The sequence below is a fragment of the Somniosus microcephalus genome, chromosome 30, assembly GCF_052327205.1.
Source record: "Somniosus microcephalus isolate GS21.2 chromosome 30, FLI_Smic_1.0, whole genome shotgun sequence".
Taxonomy (NCBI): domain Eukaryota; kingdom Metazoa; phylum Chordata; class Chondrichthyes; order Squaliformes; family Somniosidae; genus Somniosus; species Somniosus microcephalus.
This window is the reverse complement of record NC_141016.1, coordinates 2,455,185-2,479,231: the sequence shown is the minus strand read 5'-3', so window position 1 is coordinate 2,479,231 and position 24,047 is coordinate 2,455,185. Positions and strand designations below refer to the sequence as shown.

Here is a 24,047-nt window from a genome sequence, read left to right as displayed (position 1 = left end):
AATGCAAGAAGAGGCGCAAATCTGGACAGCTTAAAAAAAGAACTTTCTATTCAAAGACTCGGGACTCCCTCTGACATTTGTCACCGTGGGCAAGATGAGAATGCAGCTCCAGGAGCCTAGAAATAACGGCGAGACAGTGTGCAAAGCCAGGGCAAGACCCTAATAAAATGCACCGTTGATGTTGGGAGGTTCGGCTTGAAGATTAGAAGAAAGTGCAACGAATTTTTTGTTTCCAATTGATATATATTTGGGATTTGCACCCTTCCGCTTTGTTGCAACAGGAGGCGGGGAGGGGTGGCTGGGGGGGGAAGCATTTAATTCCCATTGCTTGAGCCCATTGCTGGACATCACTGAGTGGGTCACAGGCTGCATTAAAGGCGCAGGGTTCCTCCAGCCCCCCCGCCCCGGGCCTCTGTCGAATTACTGCCGGCGGACACGAAACAAGAAAAAAAAAAGGCAGGCAGCCAAAGCTCGGGCTCCAGGAGTCACTGAGAGCAGCAAATAGAACAGAGCATCAGCGATGCATCCGTTAGCGTCTCAGTACATTTATCTGTAAGCGCCTCTGCTCTCATTTCAAGACGCATTTGCAATTAGCAGTTCTGCAGTAATTTAAATCTGATTTTATAATAGAAAGCAATTTGTAAAATATGGTCAGCTTTGTAATATTTATATCTGATTTTGCCATTATTTCTGTGATAGATGCCTACAGTTCCTGTTACTGAGCTTCCAAGCCCAGGTAAGTACACGATATACTTTATTATAATTTGGTATTGGGGCATTTTTAAGGTTTTTTAAAGTGACAGTGCCCTTTCTGATGTTGCACCTTAACTGTCCTCTTTTAAGCCCCTTGAACTTTTAAGCCCATTTTAAACTTTTTGCAAAGTAAGTTTAAAGTTCCTCCTTATTCTAATAGGAGATTAACTCCACTTCTTTCGCTGGAGGAAGGTTTGAGATTGCGTTTATACCGTGTCAGAGCCCTCGGGAGCGCGCAGCGAAGCGATTCGGTGCTGGACTTGCCTTGAATGCGAGGTGACGGTTGTTATGTAGGCGGGCATGTGGGCGCCATACGCGGGCACGGCTAGAACCTGCGGATAGCGAGTTTGCCCGGAGGCGGGAGGGAAAGAAAGATAAAATAAAATAAATGGGAAGAAAGAATGAAGGGGGGGGGGGCGGAAAGAAAAGCAACGTTGATGCAAATCTTCTCGGCATTTAATGTTTCCCGGCTAACGCTCTGAAAATCCTGGGCCTGAATTCCCGATATGCGCTTCCAGCGTGTAAAAATAATGTGGCGGGAGCGCGAAAGATTTACTTTGGGCTTTTTATTTGTGTGAAAACTGATGCGTTTAAGAATGCGTAGTGGGAGTGGGAGTGGGGGACAAAGCATGGTGATCTATAAAGGGATCGGATCAATATTAGCCAGCCTCTCCCAGTTAATCTCCGGTCTGCCGGCAGATTCATAGGAACAGTGGCAGCGCGGCTATTTAAAGGACATTGTTTTAAGAGCGTCATTTGCAAATGGACAGGACTAGCATTGAGCCGGCGGATGATTTAGTGCGGAGTTCTGCACACATTACACGCGGTTATAATTATATAGGCTGAAGTTGCTTAAAGAATATACAACGTGAATTGACAATCAATCGTGGTTTAAAAACAATCATCTGTGACTGCAAAAAGGGGAAAAGTTGGTCAGCAATTTATTAAAAAGTGTCTTTCTTTAAACTCCCTTTTAACTGGGAACTTAATCTAATTAATCTAATCCAATCGGGTTTAACGTGAGCATAATATGGGCAAGGGGAGAGAGCAGGAGAGTGTCTGCTGATTAAATCTACAGTATTCTTTGTATCAGCTGTGATAACATCAAACTCAACTTCACAGCAGGCGTGTTAGACGTAACACGTTAAAGAACTTTTCTCAATTTATTACACAAGTCATTTATTCTAATTGGACTTATTTAATGAAAGAAAGACTTGCATTTCTATAGCGCCTTTCATGTCCTCAGGACGTCCCAAAGCGCTTTACAGTCAATTTGTTACTTTGTTGGAGTGTGGTCACTGTTGTAACGGAGGGAACGTGGCAGCCGGTTTGCACACAGCAAGCTCCCACAAACAGCAGTGTGATAATGACCAGATCATCTGTTTTAGTGATGTTGATTGAGGGATAAATATTGGCCCCAGGACACCGGAGATAATTCCCCTGCTCTTCTTTGAAATAGTGCCGTGGGATCTTTTACACCCACCTGAGAGAGAAGCCGGGGCCTCGGTTTAATGTCTCATCCAAAAGGCGGCACCTCCGACAGTGCAGCACTTCCTCAGTACTGTCCCTCTGACAGTGCAGCGTTCCCTCAGTACTGCACCTCCGACAGTGCAGCGCTCCCTCAGTACTGTCCCTCCGACAGTGCAGCGCTCCCTCAGTACTGCCCCTCCGACAGTGCAGCGTTCCCTCAGTACTGCACCTCCGACAGTGCAGCGCTCCCTCAGTACTGTCCCTCCGACAGTGCAGCGCTCCCTCAGTACTGCCCCTCCGACAGTGCAGCACTTCCTCAGTACTGTCCCTCTGACAGTGCAGCGTTCCCTCAGTACTGCACCTCCGACAGTGCAGCGCTCCCTCAGTACTGTCCCTCCGACAGTGCAGCGCTCCCTCAGTACTGCCCCTCCGACAGTGCGGCGCTCCCTCAGTACTGCCCCTCCGACAGTGCGGTGCTCCCTCAGTACTGCCCCTCCGACAGTGCAGCGCTCCCTCAGTACTGCCCCTCCGACAGTGCAACGCTCCCTCAGTACTGCCCCTCCGACAGTGCGGCGCTCCCTCAGTACTGCCCCTCCGACAGTGCGGCGCTCCCTCAGTACTGCCCCTCCGACAGTGCGGCGCTCCCTCAGTACTGCCCCTCCGACAGTGCGGCGCTCCCTCAGTACTGCCCCTCTGACAGTGCAGTGCTCCCTCAGTACTGCCCCTCCGACAGTGCGGCGCTCCCTCAGTACTGCCCCTCCGACAGTGCGGCGCTCCCTCAGTACTGCCCCTCTGACAGTGCGGCGCTCCCTCAGTACTGCCCCTCTGACAGTGCAGTGCTCCCTCAGTACTGCCCCTCCGACAGTGCGGCGCTCCCTCAGTACTGCCCCTCTGACAGTGCGGCGCTCCCTCAGTACTGCCCCTCTGACAGTGCAGTGCTCCCTCAGTACTGCCCCTCCGACAGTGCGGCGCTCCCTCAGTACTGCCCCTCCGACAGTGCGGCGCTCCCTCAGTACTGCCCCTCTGACAGTGCAGTGCTCCCTCAGTACTGCCCCTCCGACAGTGCAGCGCTCCCTCAGTACTGCCCCTCCGACAGTGCGGCGCTCCCTCAGTACTGCCCCTCTGACAGTGCGGCGCTCCCTCAGTACTGCCCCTCTGACAGTGCGGTGCTCCCTCAGTACTGCCCCTCCGACAGTGCGGCGCTCCCTCAGTACTGCCCCTCCGACAGTGCGGCGCTCCCTCAGTACTGCCCCTCCGACAGCGCGGCGCTCCCTCAGTACTGCCCCTCCGACAGTGCGGCGCTCCCTCAGTACTGCCCCTCTGACAGTGCAGTGCTCCCTCAGTACTGCCCCTCCGACAGTGCGGCACTCCCTCAGTACTGCCCCTCCGACAGTGCAGTGCTCCCTCAGTACTGCCCCTCCGACAGTGCGGCACTCCCTCAGTACTGCCCCTCCGACAGTGCGGCGCTCCCTCAGTACTGCCCCTCCCACAGTGCGGCGCTCCCTCAGTACTGCCCCTCCCACAGTGCGGCGCTCCCTCAGTACTGCCCCTCCCACAGTGCAGTGCTCCCTCAGTACTGCCCCTCCGACAGTGCAGCGCTCCCTCAGTACTGCCCCTCCGACAGTGCAGCGCTCCCTCAGTACTGGGAGTGTCGGCCTGGATTTTGTGCTCAAATCTGTGGAGTGAGATTTGAATCTTCTGACACAGAGGTGAGAGTGCGACCCACTGAGCCACAGCTGACACCTAATAAGCTGCAGGATCCATTTGGGATGGGTTGCTGGAGAAAATGTGTCCCTCTGCTGCTCTCTGCCTATCACCCCCAGTCATTCACACTGGCCTCACCCCCAATCATTCATACTGGCCTCACCCCCAATCATTCACACTGGCCTCACCCCCGATCATTCACACTGGCCTGACCCCCGATCATTCACACTGGCCTCACCCCCGATCATTCACACTGGCCTCACCCCCAGTCATTCACACTGGCCTGACCCCCGATCATTCACACTGGCCTCACCCCCGATCATTCACACTGGCCTCACCCCCAATCATTCACACTGGCCTCACCCCCGATCATTCACACTGGCCTCACCCCCGATCATTCACACTGGCCTGACCCCCGATCATTCACACTGGCCTCACCCCCGATCATTCACACTGGCCTCACCCCCAGTCATTCACACTGGCCTCACCCCCGATCATTCACACTGGCCTCACCCCCGATCATTCACACTGGCCTGACCCCCGATCATTCACACTGGCCTCACCCCCGATCATTCACACTGGCCTCACCCCCGATCATTCACACTGGCCTCACCCCCGATCATTCACACTGGCCTCACCCCCAGTCATTCACACTGGCCTCACCCCCGATCATTCACACTGGCCTCACCCTCGATCATTCACACTGGCCTCACCCCCGATCATTCATACTGGCCTCACCCCCAATCATTCACACTGGCCTCACCCCCAATCATTCACACTGGCCTCACCCCCAATCATTCACACTGGCCTCACCCCCGATCATTCACACTGGCCTCACCCCCGATCATTCACACTGGCCTCACCCCCAATCATTCACACTGGCCTCACCCGCAATCATTCACACTGGCCTCACCCCCAATCATTCACACTGGCCTCACCCCCGAGGCCCGTTTCATACCCTAACCCTTCACCTTCCCGCGACCCATTTCCCTTCCTACCACTCCCGTCACTACCCCTACCTTTCCCCTTGATCCTCTCCGCTTGTTCCGCTGCCACTCACTCATCCACAATACCCCACTCCCACTCACTCCCCCAAAGCAGCCCCCTGACCCCCAACCGGTTTTCCTCCTCCCCTCCCCCTCCTACATTCCTTTTCTATCTTTGTCCTCAGAGGCTTTGTTTTCTTTAAAAATTCAACATATTAAAAAAATCAAATTAGAATGAGGTAAAAACAAACTTGCCAGCCCACCTTTCTCTCTATTCGTGACTGTCTCTTTCTCTGATGCCAGTCTTTCTCTCTCTCTTTCTCTGATACCAGTGTTTCTCTCTCTCTCTCTCTCTGATGCCAGCCTCTCTCTCTCTCTCTCTGTCTCTGATACAGTCTCTCTCTCTCTTTCTCTGATACCAGTGTTTCTCTCTCTCTCTCTCTCTCTCTGATGCCAGCCTCTCTCTTTCTCTCTCTCTCTTTCTGATAGTCTTTCTCTGATGCCAGTCTCTCTCTCTCTCTCACACACCACTCTCTATCTTTCTCTCCTAGTTTAATTACTTTCTTAACAAAAGCTGCAGCAGGTGCAATAATATACTCTCACTTTTTTCTCTCACACACACAGCCTCTTTAAAAAAATTCAATATAAATTTACCTCAGTAAAGCTTTTGAAATTTGCCTCTTTGTTTTTCAAAATTATTTGAAGAAAAGCTAGGAATCATGGAGATGTTTCGCAATGCTGCATCACCCCCCCCCCACACACACATACACAGAATAATTCAATGGATAAACTTAAACACATTGTTCTGAAATAGGTAATTTAAAAAAATTGTTGTTTAAACCTTTATTTTAGACAATAGAAATTTCAGGTACTGAGAAATAAATGGTGGATAAAAAATGTTCAGAAAGCATTTTGAATGCGAGATAGCAGATATGTGTGTGTATATACATATACAGGGTATTTAGACTCCCACTTCCACACCCCGCAAACTTCAGCTCATCCAAAACTCTGCTCCCCCGTGTCCTAACTCGCACCCAGTCCCGTTCACCCATCACCCCCTGTCCTCTGCCCCCGTGTCCTAACTCGCACCAAGTCCCGTTCACCCATCACCCCCTGTGCTCACTGCCCCGTGTCCTAACTCACACCCAGTCCCGTTCACCCATCACCCCCTGTCCTCTGTCCCCCGTGTCCTAACTCGCACCCAGTCCCGTTCACCCATCACCCCTGTCCTCTGCCCCCCGTGTCCTAACTCGCACCAAGTCCCGTTCACCCATCACCCCCTATGCTCACTGCCCCGTGTCCTAACTCACACCCAGTCCCGTTCACCCATCACCCCCTGTCCTCTGCCCCCCGTGTCCTAACTCGCACCCAGTCCCGTTCACCCATCACCCCTGTCCTCTGCCCCCGTGTCCTAACTCGCACCGAGTCCCGTTCACCCATCACCCCCTGTCCTCTGCCCCCCGTGTCCTAACTCGCACCAAGTCCCGTTCACCCATCACCCCCTGTGCTCACTGCCCAGTGTCCTAACTCGCACCAAGTCCCGTTCACCCATCACCCCCTGTGCTCACTGCCCCATGTCCTAACTCGCACCGAGTCCCGTTCACCCATCACCCCCTGTGCTCACTGCCCCGTGTCCTAACTCGCACCGAGTCCCGTTCACCCATCACCCCCTGTGCTCACTGCCCCGTGTCCTAACTCGCACCCAGTCCCGTTCACCCATCACCCCCTGTCCTCTGCCCCCGTGTCCTAACTCGCACCCAGTCCCGTTCACCCATCACCCCCTGTCCTCTGCCCCCGTGTCCTAACTCGCACCGAGTCCCGTTCACCCATCACCCCCTGTGCTCACTGCCCCGTGTCCTAACTCACACCCAGTCCCGTTCACCCATCACCCCCTGTGCTCACTGCCCCGTGTCCTAACTCACACCCAGTCCCGTTCACCCATCACCCCCTGTTGCTCACTGACCTACATTGGCTCCCGGTCCGGCAACGCCTCAATTTTAAAATTCTCATCCTTGTGTTGAAATCCCTCCACGGTCTCGCCCCCTCCCTATCTCTGTAACCTCCTGCAGCCCCACAACCCTCCGAGATCTCTGTGCTCCTCCAATTCTAGCCTCTTGCGCATCCCCCGATTTTAATCGCTCCACCATTGGCTGCCGTGTCTTCAGCTGCCTGGGCCCTGAGCTCTGGAATTCCCTCCCTAAACCTCTCCGCCTCTCTCTCCTCCTTTAAGACGCTCCTTAAAACCTGCCTCTTTGGCCAAGCTTTTGGTCGCCTTTCCTAATATCTCCTTATGTGGCTCAGTGTCAAAATTTGTCTGCTCACGCTCCTGTGAAGCGCCTTGGGATGTTTTACTACATTAAAGGTGCTATATAAATGCAAGTGGTTATTGTTGAGATAAAAAGGGGCATAATGATCGCCTGAAGTGAGAATAGGAAATGCCGGAGATGCAAGGCAGTTGGCAAGTGGAAGAGAAAAAGACAGGTTAATGTTTCCGTTGGGGCTCCTCCATCAGAACATTTACATTCTCTCCTTTCGTGGCAGTGTGCAGCAGTTAGCTGTTCCTGAAGGTGGGGGTGAGGTGCCACGTGATGAATGATTGTCACCGAGGACACCCATCCGAAAGCTCTTTGAGTACCTGGACTTGGCAGGAAACTGATGCATGCGGGAAATGTTTGTTCTGGCCGCTGTGTGTGTGTGCATTGTAAATGCATTCACTCGGAACCTATTTACGATTTCACAACCCGTAGCAACCAAGGCAATTCGACCCCCTATTGTTTGGAAACCGTGGAGAGGATTCTGAGCTCAGGATGTTTGAACATAAGTTTCATCATCAGGGCTTTGTCACCTGTCGGCCCAGGCCAGGTAAGGGCGGCCAGCTCGCTTCTCTGAAGGGCATCAGTGAACCACTTGGGGTTTTTAATGACAATCCAACAGCTTTCATGGTCACGCCAGTTTTACTGAAATCAATTTCACAATTAGCCGTTGTGGGATTTGACTCGTGACCTTAGGGTTGCTAATCCAAGACCATAACCCACTAAAACTCTGAAGGCACTGAACCTGGCCCCAGTGGGTATTCTCCGTGTGTGAGCTAGATGGTGAGCGTGTTGGTGGGACTACTTGGACGGCATCGCCACCAGTGCAGTTCCACCAAGAGGCACAGTGGACATGGGCGCTGTTCAGCAGGGATGGCGCGGGAGTGATTAGGAGCAGGAACCCCGACCAGCGGTTTCGCTAGGCTGAGGCAGACAACTGCTGCAGCGGCTAAGATCAGCGAACTGAAGGCCGAGCCAGAGTCAAACCTGGAACCTGCTGGAACTTCCCTAGGTCTGCCTTTACCAACTGGGACCGCTTTATACCCAGTGCTATTGCTGATTGTGCGAGCTTGCTGCCACGTTCCCGACATTACAACAGCGACTACACTTCGGAAAAAGAAGTGCTTCACTGGCTGTAACGCACTTTGGGGCGTCCTGAGTTTGTGAAAGGCGCTATAGAAATGCAGGTTTGTTCCTTCTTTCTTTCCTAGTGGCGGTGATTAAAAAGAAAGACTTACTTTTCTCCAGCGCCTCTCACAATGTCCCAAAGCGCTTTACAGCCAATAATGTACTTTTTGAAGTGTAGTCACTGTTGTAATGTAGGAAACGCAGCAGCCAATTTGCGCACAGCAAGCTCCCACAAACAGCAATGTGATAATGACCAGATCATCTGTTTTTGTTATGTTGGTTGAGGGATAAATATTGGCCAGGACTCCCCTGCTCTTCAAATAGAGGCCATGGGATCTTTTTCATCCACCTGAGAGAGCAGACGGAGCCTCAGTTTAACATCTCATCTGAAAGACGGCACCTCCGACAGTGCGGCACTCCCTCAGTACTGCCCCTCCGACAGTGTTGCGCTCCCTCAGTACTGACCCTCTGACAGTGCGGCGCTCCCTCAGTACTGCCCTTCCGACAGTGCAGCACTCCCTCAGTACTGCCCCTCCCACTGTGCAGCGCTCCCTCAGTACTGCCCCTCCGACAGTGCTGCGCTCCCTCAGTACTGCCCCTCCGACAGTGCAGCGCTCCCTCAGTACTGCCCCTCCGACAGTGCTGCGCTCCCTCAGTACTGCCCCTCCGACAGTGCAGCGCTCCCTCAGTACTGCCCCTCCGACAGTGCAGCGCTCACTCAGTACTGCCCCTCTGACAGTGCAGCGCTCCCTCAGTACTGCCCCTCCGACAGTGCGGCGCTCCCTCAGTACTGGCACTGGGAGTGTCAGCCTAGACTTTGTGCTCAAGTCTCTGGAGTGGGACTATGCACTCACAACTTTCTGATTCAGAGGCGAGGGTGCTACCCACAGAGCCAAGGCTGACAGACAATATAATACAAGAATATAATGTGTATTGTTTAGATTTGTTTAACGAGCTAATGCCTCATTAAGGGAACTTTTGAAGAGGTGTTGCTAAACCCAACAATCAATCAGCATCCAGTGGAACGATGCAGCCGTCCCAGTAACGGCAGCTCATCCAGTGTCATTGGGATCTCCGCAAGCTGTCGGGTGGGGAACATCCCTGGGGATTTCCCTTCCTCCGCGGACAATATTCGCTGTGTTAATGAATCGGACACACGACTATCAGGGACAGAAAAAACAACAGTGAAAGTTATCCATAATCCCGTGCAATTGAAATATTTTAGTTTAAAAGAGCAGAAAAGACTACCTCGGTCCAGCCGCCTACCTCGGTCCAGCCGCCTACCTCGGTCCAGCCGCCTACCTCGGTCCAGCCGCCTACCTCGGTCCAGCCGCCATCTCTGTCTGTCTGCAGCTATCGATTTATTCATTCATATATCTATGTAATCACTTGTCTCAATCTGCCTCTCCATCAATCCATCAATGTCTATCAATTTATCTAGGTATCCACTTATCTCTCTATCTATTGATCCATCTCGATCTATCCAGCTATCTTAGTTCGTCTGACTATCTATCCATCTTTATTGATCGATTCATCTACCTGTGTCAATCTACATCTGTATTAATCTATCTGTATCTCTGACTACTATCCTTCTTTATCTATCTCTATCCATTCATCGGTTTCTGTCTGCCTATTTATCCACCTATTTTTAGACAAATATCTAAATCTATCCTTCTATCTATTAATTAACCTCTGTCTATCTGTATTTATTTGTCTGTCTATATATCTGTATTTATAATCATCTATCTTCCTATATTTATAGCTCCAATTCCATCTAGTTATTTATCTCCCTGTATCTATTTCTATATCTATCCATATTTTTCTATATATATCTATATATATATCCCTATCTATCTAACTATCCCACATCTCTCTATCTATCTATCTGTATATCTATCTCTCTAGGACTGAGATGAGGAGGGATTTCTTCACTCAGAGGGTGGTGAATCTTTGGAATTCTCGACCCCAGAGGGCTGTGGAGGCTCAGTCGTTGAGTATATTCAAGGCCGAGATACTGGGGGAATCGAGGGATTTGGGGATCGGCCAGGAAAGTGATGAGGTAGAAGATCAGCCAATATCTTATTAAATGGCGGAGCAAGGTCGAGGGGCCGAATGGCCTGCTCCTGCTCCTATTTCTTATATTCTTATGTTCTCTCTCTGTCTCTCTCTATCTATCTATCGGTAGTACCGGTACTGAGGGAGTACCTTCACCACACGGACTGCAGCGGTTCAAGAAGGCGGCTCACCACTACCTTCTCGAGGGCAATTAGGGATAGGCGATAAATGCTGGCCTCGCCAGCGACGCTCGCATCCCACGAACGAATATATTTTGAAAAAATGGTCTGTGAAGTCATGGGTGATAACAGCCACTCTGAAGGAATAACCATCCTACTCACAGGGTGGTGCTGCATCAGCTGGTGACTGTCAGCATATATTTCTGCATATGCGAACAGGTTTTTAAAGATAATATTCCGTCCAAAAACGGGTGCCTTAAACTTGCTTGTTAGACAGTTTTCGGGAGGGGCAGGGGCCACGCTGTCCCAGAAGGACTGCTACCTGCCTCTCCGCCGCCCCCCCCACCCGTCGCCAGCAATGCTATCTACTCGCTTTTTTGCAAGTCACTCCTGCAAAGCCGCTGTGAGCCTTTCCATATTTGCAAGGCCGGCTGCTGGCCCTTGGCATGAGCCGCAGCCTTTAATGAAAGGTGTAAAAATAGTGACATTCTTAAAAAGCAAGGCTGGGAATGCCTCCCAGGAAGAGTCACAAAGATCTCGCTCTCTCGCTCTCTCTCCCTGTGGGTTATTTCAGGATCTGCCCCCACCGTGCTGAGGTCACTGCACAGAGATGCCTTGGTGGCAAATGTGGAAAGTGCTAAGAGGTGTTTGTGTTGGCAGGTCACCGCATTGAAAGAAAGACAGAACTCGCAACTATATAGCGCCCTTCACAACCTCGGGACATCCCAAAGGCAATGGGACATCGCCGCCAATGAAGCACTATTTGAAGAGTCGTCACTGTTGTAATGCGGGAAACGCAGCAGCCAATTTGCGCACAGCAAGCTCCCACAAACAGCAATGTGATAAATGACCCGATCATGTTTTAGGTGTTGGATGAGGGATAAATATTGTCCCCAGACACCGAGGAGAACTCCCCCTGCTCTTCTTCAAATAGTGGCCGTGGGATCTTTTAAGATGCGGTGCTGCCTCACTGCTAATGTCAGCGTAGATTGTGGGCTCAGGTACAGGAGTGGGACTTGAACCCACGACCTTCGGACAGAAGATGTGAGGGCCAAGTGTTACTAACTGAGCCAATCCTGTGTTTCCTCTTTGTGTGCGTGCCTGGTTTGCCCACACTCAGCACCAGCTCACCCTGGCATTGGTAACTGGGAGGAACCCTGGGTTTAGCACAACTCTAGTGCACCAACACGGTAAGGCATGGGACAAACTTGTTTGCCGGTATGTAACAGCATCTAATGTAACCCAGTGTGGGACAAGTGATAAGTCCAGCCAAGTGATACCCTCAGAATAAACAAATAGATGTCAAACTAGGTGGCTATCCATCGATCTAGCTCTCCCTATTTATTAGTCTATGTGCCTGTCTATCTATCCATTCATCTATCTATTCGCCTGTCTATCTGTCTTAGACTATCTATCAACCCATCTCTCTCTATCTACCTATGTGTCCATCTCTGTCAATCTGTCTATATCTCTCTGTCTCTCTCTTTATGTAGAAGTTTTGACAGTATCCATCAGACTTCAAACTATTAAAAATATATTTTAAAAAGTGAAATTCACGCTGGGTTCTTTGTCCGACATAGAAATTTACAAACACCTGACAATCTTCAGCTTTGCCTCACCGAACAGCAATTAAACTCCTATTGAGGCCACTTGCGAGCTATGGGTTTACTGGGTGGGCAATCAGCATCTCCAAGCTCCATTCTAAACAGAACAGGCGTGTGGCATCACTGGGCTGTGTAACTGCCACCGTTTAGGATTAGCTTGTTTCCTTGTGCAGATTGTTCCTAATAGAAGAGAACGATTCCTGTTCCGAGTCTGCAGTCGTCTCTTTGGTTCCTTTTTGATTTTATGTGCAGTGTTTGCTATTCCTTTAATATACAAAGCACTTTCCAAACTTAACAACAATTTGCATTTACATAGCGCCTTTGATGTGGGAGAACGTCCCATGGCACTTATTAATAATATACTTTCCTGGGATGTGGGCGTCGCTGGCAAGGCCGGCATTTATTGCCCATCCCTAGTTGCCGTTGAGAAGGTGGTGGTGAGCCGCCTTCTTGAACCGCTGCAGTCCGTGTGGTGAAGGTGCTCCCACAGTGCTGTTAGGGAGGGAGTTCCGGGATTTTGACCCAGCGACGATGAAGGAACGGCCGATATATTTCTAAGTCAGGATGGTGTGTGATTTGGAGAGGAACTTGGAGGTGGTGGTGTCCCCATGCGCCTGCACACTTGTCCTTCTAGGTGGTGGAGGTTGTGAGTTTGTGAAGTTCTAACAGTTACTTAACTAGGCTTACTAGATAAACTAGGTATTTATTATTCTCTCCTTGGGGGTAATTTAAACTTACATAAGAACATAAGAACATAAGAAATAGGAGCAGGCCAATCGGCCCCTCGAGCCTGCTCCACCATTCAATAAGATCATGACTGATCTGATCCTAACCTCAAATCTTCTATCACTCTCCATCCCACCCGAACCCATGTGATCTCCCGGCAGAGGCGAAAAACCAGATAAAAACCCAATGGCCAATTTGGGAGAAAAAATCTGGGAAATTCCTCTCCGACCCATCTAGGTGATCGAAACTCTTCCAGGAGATCACTCTGTCCCTATATTTTCTACAGTACTTACCTTCTGTAAAGGCGATCTCCACCCCAGCCAGGAACAGGAATAAAACCATCTCCTGAAATCTAACACAGAATTAGAACACAAGAAGTAGGAGCAGAACCAGGCTACACGGCCCCTGGGCCCACTCCACTACCCACAGGGCCATGACCATTCCGAACCTAGACTCATGTCCAATTTCCTGCCCGCTCCCCGTAACCCTTAATTCCCTTTACTTCTAGGAAACGATCTATTTCTGTTTTAAATTTATGTAATGATGTAGCTTCTACAGCTTTTTGGGGCAGCATATTCCACAAACCTACCACCCTCTGAGTGAAGAAGTTTCTCCTCATCTCAGTTTTGAAAGAGCAGCCCCTTATTTTAAGATTATGCCCCCTAGTTCTAGTTTCACCCATCATTGGGAACATCCTCACCGCATCCACCCGATCAAGCCCCTTCACAATCTTATATGTTTCAATAAGATTGCCTCTCATTCTTCAGAATTCCAATGGGTAGAGTCCCAATCTACTCAACCTCTCCTCATATGACCACCCCCTCATCCCCGGGATTAACCGAGTGAACCTTCTTTGTACTGACTCGAGAGCAAGTATGTCTTTTCTTAAGTATGGACACCAAAACTGTATGCAGTATTCCAGGTGCGGTCTCACCAATACCTTGTATAACTGCAGCAATACCTCCCTGTTTTTATATTCTATCCCCCTAGCAATAAAAGCCAACATTCCATTGGCCTTCTTGATCACTTGCTGCACCTGCATACTAACTTTTTGAGTTTCGTGCACCAGGGCCCCCAGATCCCTTTGTACTACAGTACTTTCCAGTTTCTTGCCATTAAGATAATAACTTGTTCTATGATTTTTCCTGCCAAAGTGCATAACCTCACACTTTCCAGTATTGTATTCCATCTGCCAAATCTCTGCCCACTTACTTAGCCTGTCTATGTCACTTTGCAGGTTTTTTATGTCCTCCTCACTCACTACTTTCCCTCCCATCTTTGTATCATCTGCAAACTTTGATATGTTACACTTGGTCCCCTCCTCCAAATCGTTAATATAGATTGTAAAGAGTTGGGGACCCAGCACTGACCCCTGCGGAACACCACTAGTTACTGATTGCCAGTCTGAGAATGAACCATTTGGCTGATAGTATAAGGCTGACGATATCGAACTCATCGCCCATTATACTGTACGTCCCGCGCGATTTCTCCTTCCATGGAAAGGACAATTGACTGGGTGTATAAAGGGCGGCTAATTGGATATCGACCGCAGTTCAGATTACAGCCCTCGTCTATCGGTCTTCACCTGAAGGCACAACCCGAGTCAGCGGACTACAAGTGGGATGGGGGTGCATTGGGGGAACTGCAGAGAAGAGCAGAAAGTCTGATCCAGGTGTAAAGGGGCTGATCCCCGAGCAGGAACTAGAGAAGTTTAAGCTCTGCATACTAGAGAGAGGATGGTTAAAGGGGAGGGATGGGGGAGTGGGGTGAGTGGGGAGGTTCTTGGTGAGATACAGACAGGTAGAATTCACGAATGCACGTGCTGGTGGTCAGCCATCACCCACTGTACCACGATAACTGGCGCAGGGCGTTTTTAGTATATTGAATAGTGTCGCTGTGGCAGAGGTAAAGTGAACCCGAGAGATTACTTTGAGCCATCTTAAGAGGGGTGGACAAAAGGTTAGTGACATGAATCAGCCATTCATGAAAGAAAGACTTATGAAATAATACTGAGCGGCCTGCGGGTGGCGCTGTCCAGGGAGAGTGTAAATACTCAGGCACGGGCCCAGCTTGCGCAGGACATTCTTAACAGGAACTAGTGAAGGACACAAATAGACCTCCATGTTGTAAAACAGTTGATTAAAGCTTTGTTTAACGCTTAGACCAAGTGCCTAGTAGTTTTCTTACGTCAGTTAGTGACAAGTAAACTTCAAACCGGTAGAATACAGAACGGGTTATAATTGTTGGGAATGATCAGTTTGAGGACACGAGGGGTCGTTCAAAAGGCACTTGAGTTGCTCCCAAGGTAAAAGAAAGACTTGCATTTCTCCAGCGCCTTTCACCACCTCAGGATGTCCCAAAGCGGCCAATGAAGTACTTTTGAATGGTGGAGCAGGCTCGAGGGACCAAATGACCTTCTCCTGCTCCTACATCTTATGTTTTTATGTTCTTATCAGTGACTCTCTGCACACGATATTCGTCCGTCTGCAATATTAACTTTCCCATTTATTTTAAATGGGCTAACGACTCTGTTACACTGGTGAGCAGAGGAATGTCACATGTTCGCGCTACGTATTTGTTTGTTAATTATCAGACTTGTACCTCACTGTGATGGTGAAAGATTTTGATTGTCGCATGTACAGGGTGTGCTGTTTCTGTCCAATGATATACAGCGGGGCTCCCAGTCGGATTTTAGTGAAGCAATTAAGGGGAGAGGGATGTGAAAGTTTCATGCAATTCTACTGTAGGTGCTCCTTACCCACAGTAGGCTTCTCGTGGTAGCTAATGGATTATCATGCTTGAGGGACTTCAGTCATGCGGAGAGACTGGAGAAGCTGGGATTGTTCTCCTGAGAGCGCGGCTGGGCGCGTCGCCCGCCAGAGTCGAATAGCCTGCCGACACTCGCCGTCTCGTCTCGCAGGTGAAGCGGGAGAGGAGGGCGACGGTTAAGGGGAGATTTAATAGAGGTTCAAAATCATGAGGGGTTTTGATAAGAGTAAATAAAGGGAAACTGTTTCCATTGACTAAAGCACTTTGGGACATCCTGAGGTCGTGAAAGGGTCTATAGAAATGCAAGTCTTTCCTTCTAAAGTCAATGAGACTCTCTCAGTTTGTCATCTTTTTAACGGATGGCACTATTGTGGGCGAGAATAGCAGCTTTGCACTTTTTTTTAGGGGGCTGGCTACATTGGGAGATGGTTCGCCCGTATCCGCAGACAGTGGGCGAGACTCAAAATGTCAGCTGGGAATATCGGTCCTTTGTCGCTGACATTTGATAACTTGAAAATAAATTTCTGGTTCTCTCCAATCACTCACCCAGTAGATGCAGCAAACAACTGGGTCATGTGAAGAAAGACTTGCATTTCTATAGCGCCTTTTACCACCGCAGGACGTCCCAAAGGGGCTTCACAGCCAATGAAGTACTTTTTGGAGTGTAGTCATTGTTGTAATGTAGGAAACACGGCAGCCAATTTGAGAACAGCAAGATCCCACCAACAGCACTTTTCACCATCTACAAGGTACAAGTCAGGATTGTGATGGAATACTCGCCACTTGCCTGGATGAGTGCAGCTCCAATAACACTCAAGAAGCTCGACACCATCCAGGACAAAGCAGCCCGCTTGATTGGCACCCCTTCCACCACCTTAAACATTCACTCCCTCCACCACCGGCGTACCGTGGCTGCAGTGTGTACCATCTACAGGATGCACTGCAGCAACTCGCCAAGGCTTCTTCGACAGCACCTCCCAAACCCGCGACCTCTTCAACCTAGAAGGACAAGGGCAGCAGGCGCATGGGAACACCACCACCTCCAAGTTACCCTCCAAGTCACACACCATCCTGACTTGGAAATTTATCGCTGATCCTTCATCGTCGCTGGGTCAAAATCCTGGAACTCCCTCCCTAACAGCACTGTGGGAGTACCTTCACCACACGGACTGCAGCGGATCAAGAAGGCGGCTCACCACCACCTTCTCAAGGGCAACTAGGGATGGGCAATAAATGCTGGCTTTGCCAGCGACGCCCACATCCCATAAACAAATAAAAAAAAGATGTGATAATAACTAGATAATCTGTTTTAGTGCTGTTGGTTGAGAAGTAAATATTGGCCCAGGACATTGGGGAGAACTCCCCTGTTCTTCTTCGAATAGTGCCATGGGATCTTTTACACCCAGCTGAGAGAACAGACGGGGCCTCAGTTTAACGTCTCATCTGAAAGTCGGCACCTCCGACAGTGCAGCGCTCCCTCAGTACTGCACCTCCGACAGTGCAGCGCTCCCTCAGTACTGCACCTCCGACAGTGCAGCGCTCCCTCAGTACTGCACTGGAGTGTCAGCCTAGATTTTGTGCTCAAGTGTCTGGAGTGGGACTTGAACCAGACTTAGAGGCGAGAGTGCTGCCCACTGAGCCACGGCTGACCTCAGCCTGCATTGCTGGGGGAGGGGGTGGGGGGGCGTTACAATTGACGTCCGTGCCTGGGGCAAGGAGGAGGGAATAACCCAGCTCTCAACTGCTACACTGCGACCCCAGCTGGAAGTTGCGCACGAGGCCGGGAATCACGGCTCGAACGTGATGCCTCCCATGGCCTGCCAGGCATCACCATCCAGGTTCGCGCATGACGACTGGACACTTAGGAGGCATTCCCGAGGGTGCCAACCCCCTGGAAGCATAGCTCAGAGGGGGAGAAATCGGGAAGAGAGAAGTGAATAGTGTCAGCTGTGGCTCTGTGGGTAGCACAGTCGTGCTCTGAGTCAGAAGGTCGTGGGTTCAAGTCCCACTCCAGGGACTTGAACACAAAAACCTAGGCTGACACTCCAATGCAGTACTGAGGGAGCGCTGCACTGTCGGAGGGGCAGTACTGAGGGAGTGCTGCACTGTCGGAGGGGCAGTACTGAGGGAGTGCTGCACTGTCGGAGGGGCAGTACTGAGGGAGTGCTGCACTGTCGGAGGGGCAGTACTGAGGGAGCACTGCACTGTCGGAGGGGCAGTACTGAGGGAGCGCCGCACTGTCGGAGGGGCAGTACTGAGGGAGCACCGCACTGTCGGAGGGGCAGTACTGAGGGAGCACCACACTGTCGGAGGGGCAGTATTGAGGGAGGGCCGCACTGTCGGAGGGGCAGTACTGAGGGAGCGCAGCACTGTCGGAGGGGCAGTACTGAGGGAGCACCACACTGTCGGAGGGGCAGTACTGAGGGAGCGCTGCACTGTCGGAAGGGCAGTACTGAGGGAGTGCCGCACTGTCGGAGGGGCAGTACTGAGGGAGTGCCGCACTGTCGGAGGGGCAGTACTGAGGGAGTGCTGCACTGTCGGAGGGGCAGTACTGAGGGAGCGCTGCACTGTCGGAGGGGCAGTACTGAGGGAGTGCCGCACTGTCGAAGGGGCAGTACTGAGGGAGCGCCGCACTGTCGGAGGGGCAGTACTGAGGGAGCGCTGCACTGTCGGAGGAGCAGTACTGAGGGAGCGCCGCACTGTCGGAGGAGCAGTACTGAGGGAGCGCCGCACTGTCGGAGGGGCAGTACTGAGGGAGCGCTGCACTGTCGGAGGGGCAGTACTGAGGGAGCGCCACACTGTCGGAGGGGCAGTACTGAGGGAGCGCTGCACTGTCGGAGGGGCAGTACTGAGGGAGCGCTGCACTGTCGGAGGGGCAGTACTGAGGGAGCGCTGCACTGTCGGAGGGGCAGTACTGAGGGAGCGCTGCACTGTCGGAGGAGCAGTACTGAGGGAGCGCCGCACTGTCGGAGGGGCAGTACTGAGGGAGCGCTGCACTGTGGGAAGGACAGTACTGAGGGAGCGCTGCACTGTCGGAGGGGCAGTACTGAGGGAGCGCCGCACTGTCGGAGGAGCAGTACTGAGGGAGCGCTGCACTGTCGGAGGAGCAGTACTGAGGGAGCGCAGCACTGTCGGAGGAGCAGTACTGAGGGAGCGCTGCACTGTCGGAGGGGCAGTACTGAGGGAGCGCTGCACTGTCGGAGGAGCAGTACTGAGGGAGCGCTGCACTGTCGGAGGGGCAGTACTGAGGGAGCGCCGCACTGTCGGAGGGGCAGTACTGAGGGAGTGCTGCACTGTCGGAGGGGCAGTACTGAGGGAGCGCCGCACTGTCGGAGGGGCAGTACTGAGGGAGTGCTGCACTGTCGGAGGGGCAGTACTGAGGGAGCGCCGCACTGTGGGAAGGACAGTACTGAGGGAGCGCCGCACTGTGGGAAGGACAGTACTGAGGGAGCGCCGCACTGTGGGAAGGACAGTACTGAGGGAGTGCTGCACTGTCGAAGGGGCAGTACTGAGGGAGCGCCGCACTGTCGGAGGAGCAGTACTGAGGGAGCGCCGCACTGTCGGAGGGGCAGTACTGAGGGAGCGCTGCACTGTCGGAGGAGCAGTACTGAGGGAGCGCTGCACTGTCGGAGGGGCAGTACTGAGGGAGCGCTGCACTGTCGGAGGGGCCGTCTTTCAGATGAGACGTGAAGCCGAGGCCCCGTCTGCCCTCTCAGGTGGATGTAAAAGATCCCGCGGCACTATTTCGAAGAAGAGCAGGGGAGTTCTCCCCGGTGTCCTGGGGCCAATATTTATTCCTCAATCAACATCACTAAAACAGATGATCTGGTCATTATCACATCGCTGTTTGTGGGAGCTTGCTGTTCGCAAATTGGCTGCCGCGTTTCCTACATTACAACAGTGACTACACTTCATTGGCTGTAAAGCACTGTGAGACGTCCGCTGGTCATGAAGGGTGCTATGTAAATGCAAGTCTTTCTTTCTGTGCAGCGCGAAGCTCGCAAAGGGTTAACCGGTTCCTGAGCAGCTCCCTGAGAGTTGGCCCGCCCTCACTCCCTCCCCCGCTAACCCCGGTGCTAACCCGTGTTGTAAATTCATCACGGGAAAGCTTTTTTTAGTCCAGATATAAATAGTTTCAGTATCCAACACTTATCTCTGGGCAAAAGGTTAAAATTAGCGGGAACGGCTGTGCATTTTGCAAAAGCGAGATCCCTGCTCGAAAGCTGCGGAATTCTGCTGCCCAGTCGCCAGTTTTAGGTCAGTGTCGAGCTCGATGGGGACACGCGCGGTATTTGACCCGAGCCTTTAAGGCACGAATCCTTTTGAAGTGGATTTGGAGTCGCTGTTGGTTTTATTAGTTTCATTTTTTCTGGAGGCAGGTTTTGAAAATAATAAACCAGAGCACTCCCATCGTCTGTTGCCTGCTGGGGTACGGTTTCCATCGACACCCGTCGCCCTCTTCTCCCTCTTCACCTGCGAGACGAGACGGCGAGTGTCGGCAGGCTATTCGACTCTGGCGGGCGATGCGCCCAGCTGCGCTCTCAGTCCTGTCGTGATCCAGTGCCCGCACACGGGGCTCGCTGGGTAGCATGACCAGAAGAGGGCGGCCTGGCTGATTTCCCACCCGCCCCCCCTTCCCTTCCTAGCCCATGTACGTTGACGCCATTTGCAGTGTACATGGGCTGTCGAGGGAAGGAAATCAGCCAGGGTCAAGTGGAGTTGAGGCCAAAATCAGATCAGCCATGATCTTATTGAATGGCGGAGCAGGCTCGAGGGGCCGATTCCTGCTCCTATTTCTGATGTTCTAACCCTTCTGATTTTGTGGTGGATGTGATGAGCTAACTCGGCCCTTGACCGGGAATGGCAACTGGGATCTTTTGCTGCAAGTAGTTCGGCTGCTCAATGAGCCAAGAGGAAGTTGAAAATCTTATTTTATGGCATTTGAGGATGCGCGTAACACTGCACTGCTTAGCATCAGGAAGAAGGGGCCAGAGATACAAGAGCGGGCAGGAGAAACTTCTTCACACACTCAGTTGTGAGGCTGTGGGATTCACTGCCGGGGTTAGTGGTTGAAGCAGAATCTATGGCAACGTTGAAGATGGGATTGGATAGGAACAGGGGTTGCCAAGTCTGGTTGGACTTTTCCCTGGAGGTTTCATCACCTCGAGCTGCCTCACCCGGTCAAACAGCCCTGTTTTCCCATTTCCAATATTTTTGCAACAAAGAAAGTGAACAAAACACACAGGCCTAGAAATTGAGTTTGCGCTGCGCCAGGGCTTTAGCGCCGGAAGTTAGCGCCGGCGCTAAAGCCCTTTGCGCGCGCCAAAAATTCAGTAGCGCCGCGCCCAAATGGCTGCCGGCGCTACTGAAGGGTTTTAGCGCCTGAAAACTGGCGCAACGCGCCGCGCTATTCCGGCGCTGCGGCGCCCGCTGCGGTGCGGCAGGCTCGGGAAGTGCAGGCCTCCTCCTTCCGTTAAGGAGGAGCTGCCTGCACCCGGCCGCGGCCCGCGCAAATCTCATCAAAAATGAGCCCGGCACCTCGGACAAGTGCCGGGCTTGCATCTGTTCCGGGGGGGGGGGGGCGGGGGGAGAAGTCCGGGGAGGGAGCTGCGGGCAGGCGGCCGGCGGGAAAGTGGCCGGCCGCCGCGCCTCCTTAAAGCGCCGGCGCAGACTCCGGCAACACTCGTTTGCCGGAGTCTTAGTTGCGGCTGCCACTGGCGAGGCGGCCGCAACTGAATTTCGGCTTGGGGCCGGGTTACCACGGCAACCGGGACGCTGCGCACACCGATGACGTCATCGGTGCTGGCGCAGCGCTACCGGTCTACCGCCGCGGAAGGGCGCCAGGCAATTTAGGAACCGGCGCCAATTGCAGCGCTAGGCCCTCTAGCGCCGCAAAATCGGTGCTAAGGGCACTGAATTTCTAGGCCACAATGTTTTTTTAATGCTCCCGATGATATTTCTCCCGCAGCAGTGACCGGCAGATTCCTCTTTAATTCCTGGAGACTCCAGGACAGTCCTGTAGGGTTGGTGGATAGAGGAAGAGGAGATGTAGGGATATGGGAATGGGGCGGGTAAATGCAATTCAGACTATTTGCTCGTGTGGTGGTTAAATGCCAACATGGACCGGTTGGGCTGAATGGCCTGTTTCCGGGCTGTAACATTCATGGGAGCATCATCACCTCCAAGTTCCGTTCCAAGTCTCACCTTGTCCTGAATTGGATATGCATTAGTCATTGACACGGGGTCAATATCCTGCAATGCCTTACCTAACAGCACTGTGGGAGCACCTTCACTGCACGGACTGCAGCGCTTCAAGAAGGTAGCTCACCACCAGCATCTCAAGGGGCAGCGAGGGATGGGCAATAAATGCTGGCCTTGCCAGCAACGCCCACATCTCAAGTACAAATTTATAAAATATTATATTTCACTCTGCAATAGATGCACCAAATGTTGCCAGTTGCCACTCCCTCCAGTGCAGTACTGAGGGAGCGCCACACTGTCGGAGGGGCAGTACTGAGGGAGCGCCGCACTGTCGGAGGGGCAATGCTGAGGGAGCGCCGCACTGTCGGAGGGGCAGTACTGAGGGAGCGCCGCACTGTCGGAGGGGCAGTACTGAGGGAGCGCCGCACTGTCGGAGGGGCAGTACTGAGGGAGCGCCGCACTGTCGGAGGGGCAGTACTGAGGGAGCGCCGCACTGTCGGAGGGGCAGTACTGAGGGAGCGCCGCACTGTCGGAGGGGCAGTACTGAGGGAGCGCCGCACTGTCGGAGGGGCAGTACTGAGGGAGCGCTGCACTGTCGGAGGGGCCATCTTTCAGATGAGATGTTAAACCGAAGTCTGCCCTCTCAGGTGGATGTGAAGGGTCCCATGGCGCTATTGGAAGAAGAGCAGGGGAGTTCTCCCCGCTGTCCTGGGGCCAATATTTATCCCTCAACCAACATCACTAAAAGAGATTCACTGATCATTTATCACATTGCTGTTTGTGGGATCTTGCTGTGCGCAAATTGGCGGACGCGTTTCCTACATTACAACAGTGACTACACTCCAAAAAGTACTTCATTGGCTGTGAAGCTCTTTGGGACGTCCTGAGGTGGTGAAAGGCGCTATAGAAATGCAAGTCTTTGTAGTTTTGTGTGTTTGTAACATTGTCAGTTATTACACTTTACAAATGTGTGAAGCAGACAAACCTGCAACAGGACGAGGGGACGGACGCTATCAAAATACTTGTATTTAAAGTCCAAACATCTCAAAGTGCGGCACAGGAGAAATTGCTTTGAGGTGTGGTGACTGTTGTTGTGGCGGCAAAATCGTCACGCACCAGGCCGCGTTGCCGGCCTCTATTCACACCGTCGCCAACAATAAGCTCTCGAGCGCTTCACTGCCGCTGTGACCAGCGAGTGTGTGTCTGGTCTCTCCCGTGCCAGGAATCGTAGAGCTGTCCCCCAGTTCCTTCCCACGTCACCATGTGTTAATGCAATCACACGCGGGCTGCATGACAGACTGCCCATCACTGCTCTTGAAGTGCGGTGGCTGTTGTCCAGTCGGCAAATGCACAGCAAGATCCCACAAACAGTAAATGAACCAACGAGGGCGGAATGTTGGCCAGGGCACCGGGGCAACTCCTTGCTGTACTTACACTAGCGCCATGGGATCTTTTACACCGGCCCAAAACAGCCACACGGTGGTGGGGGGAGGGGCGGGGGGTCACTCGCTTTAATGTCTCTTCTGAAGAGGAGTAAATTCTGGACAAGGTCCGAGCTGCCAACAGGAACCTCAGTAGAAGGGGACGGGCGTCCAAAATCGGGCTCCAACACTCCAGCACTAATTCTCCAATCTGCACTCCCATCCAGCAAGGCCCCCTCACTGGGAGAGCTGAATTTAGCATAAAGAACTTTGCACACTGCCTCCGCACTAAATTCTCTGCTGTTGAGAAATGTTTTCTGACTTCCCGTGGCAGCTTTTCTATAATATATTTTAAAATCTTTTGTCTGAACACATTTCCTCTCTGCAAAACCTTACTTTCCGTTGTTACATTTATAATCACACTTTAGTGTCAACTTTTCCAATTATAAATTCCTGTGTTTACATTTACAATGGGAACTGGCTATGTAAACATGTCACGGTGTAATTACACCCTCCCACCAGTGGTGGCGCTGTAGCACCTCAGTTTTGCATCTCCCAGCTCCTCAGCCTCTACTGCTTCGACCAACCCTATTTCCCAAACTGTTGTAAGTTTTACTATTTAACGATCAAGAATATTAAATCAAAGTATCGCTCAAAATCAAGAACAGGGTTACGATTTTAAAATGGAGACTGAACTACGGGCTGGTCCAATTATCACCCCTGCCCTCTGACCTCGCTT

The 24,047-nt window shown here is 52.0% G+C and overlaps 1 protein-coding gene across 1 annotated transcript in view; it reads left to right on the top strand.

Annotated features, from left to right (window-relative positions):
* Nucleotides 1-355: 355 nt before the first annotated feature.
* Nucleotides 356-24,047, top strand: part of fgf17 (fibroblast growth factor 17) — a 41,538-nt gene continuing 17,846 nt past the window's right edge. Inside the window, exons 1-2 of the mRNA XM_085970890.1 lie at nucleotides 356-552; nucleotides 700-736. Of these exons, the coding sequence (XP_085827016.1) occupies nucleotides 521-552; nucleotides 700-736 (69 nt within the window). The 5' untranslated portion in view covers nucleotides 356-520. The remainder of the gene's footprint in view (nucleotides 553-699; nucleotides 737-24,047) is intronic.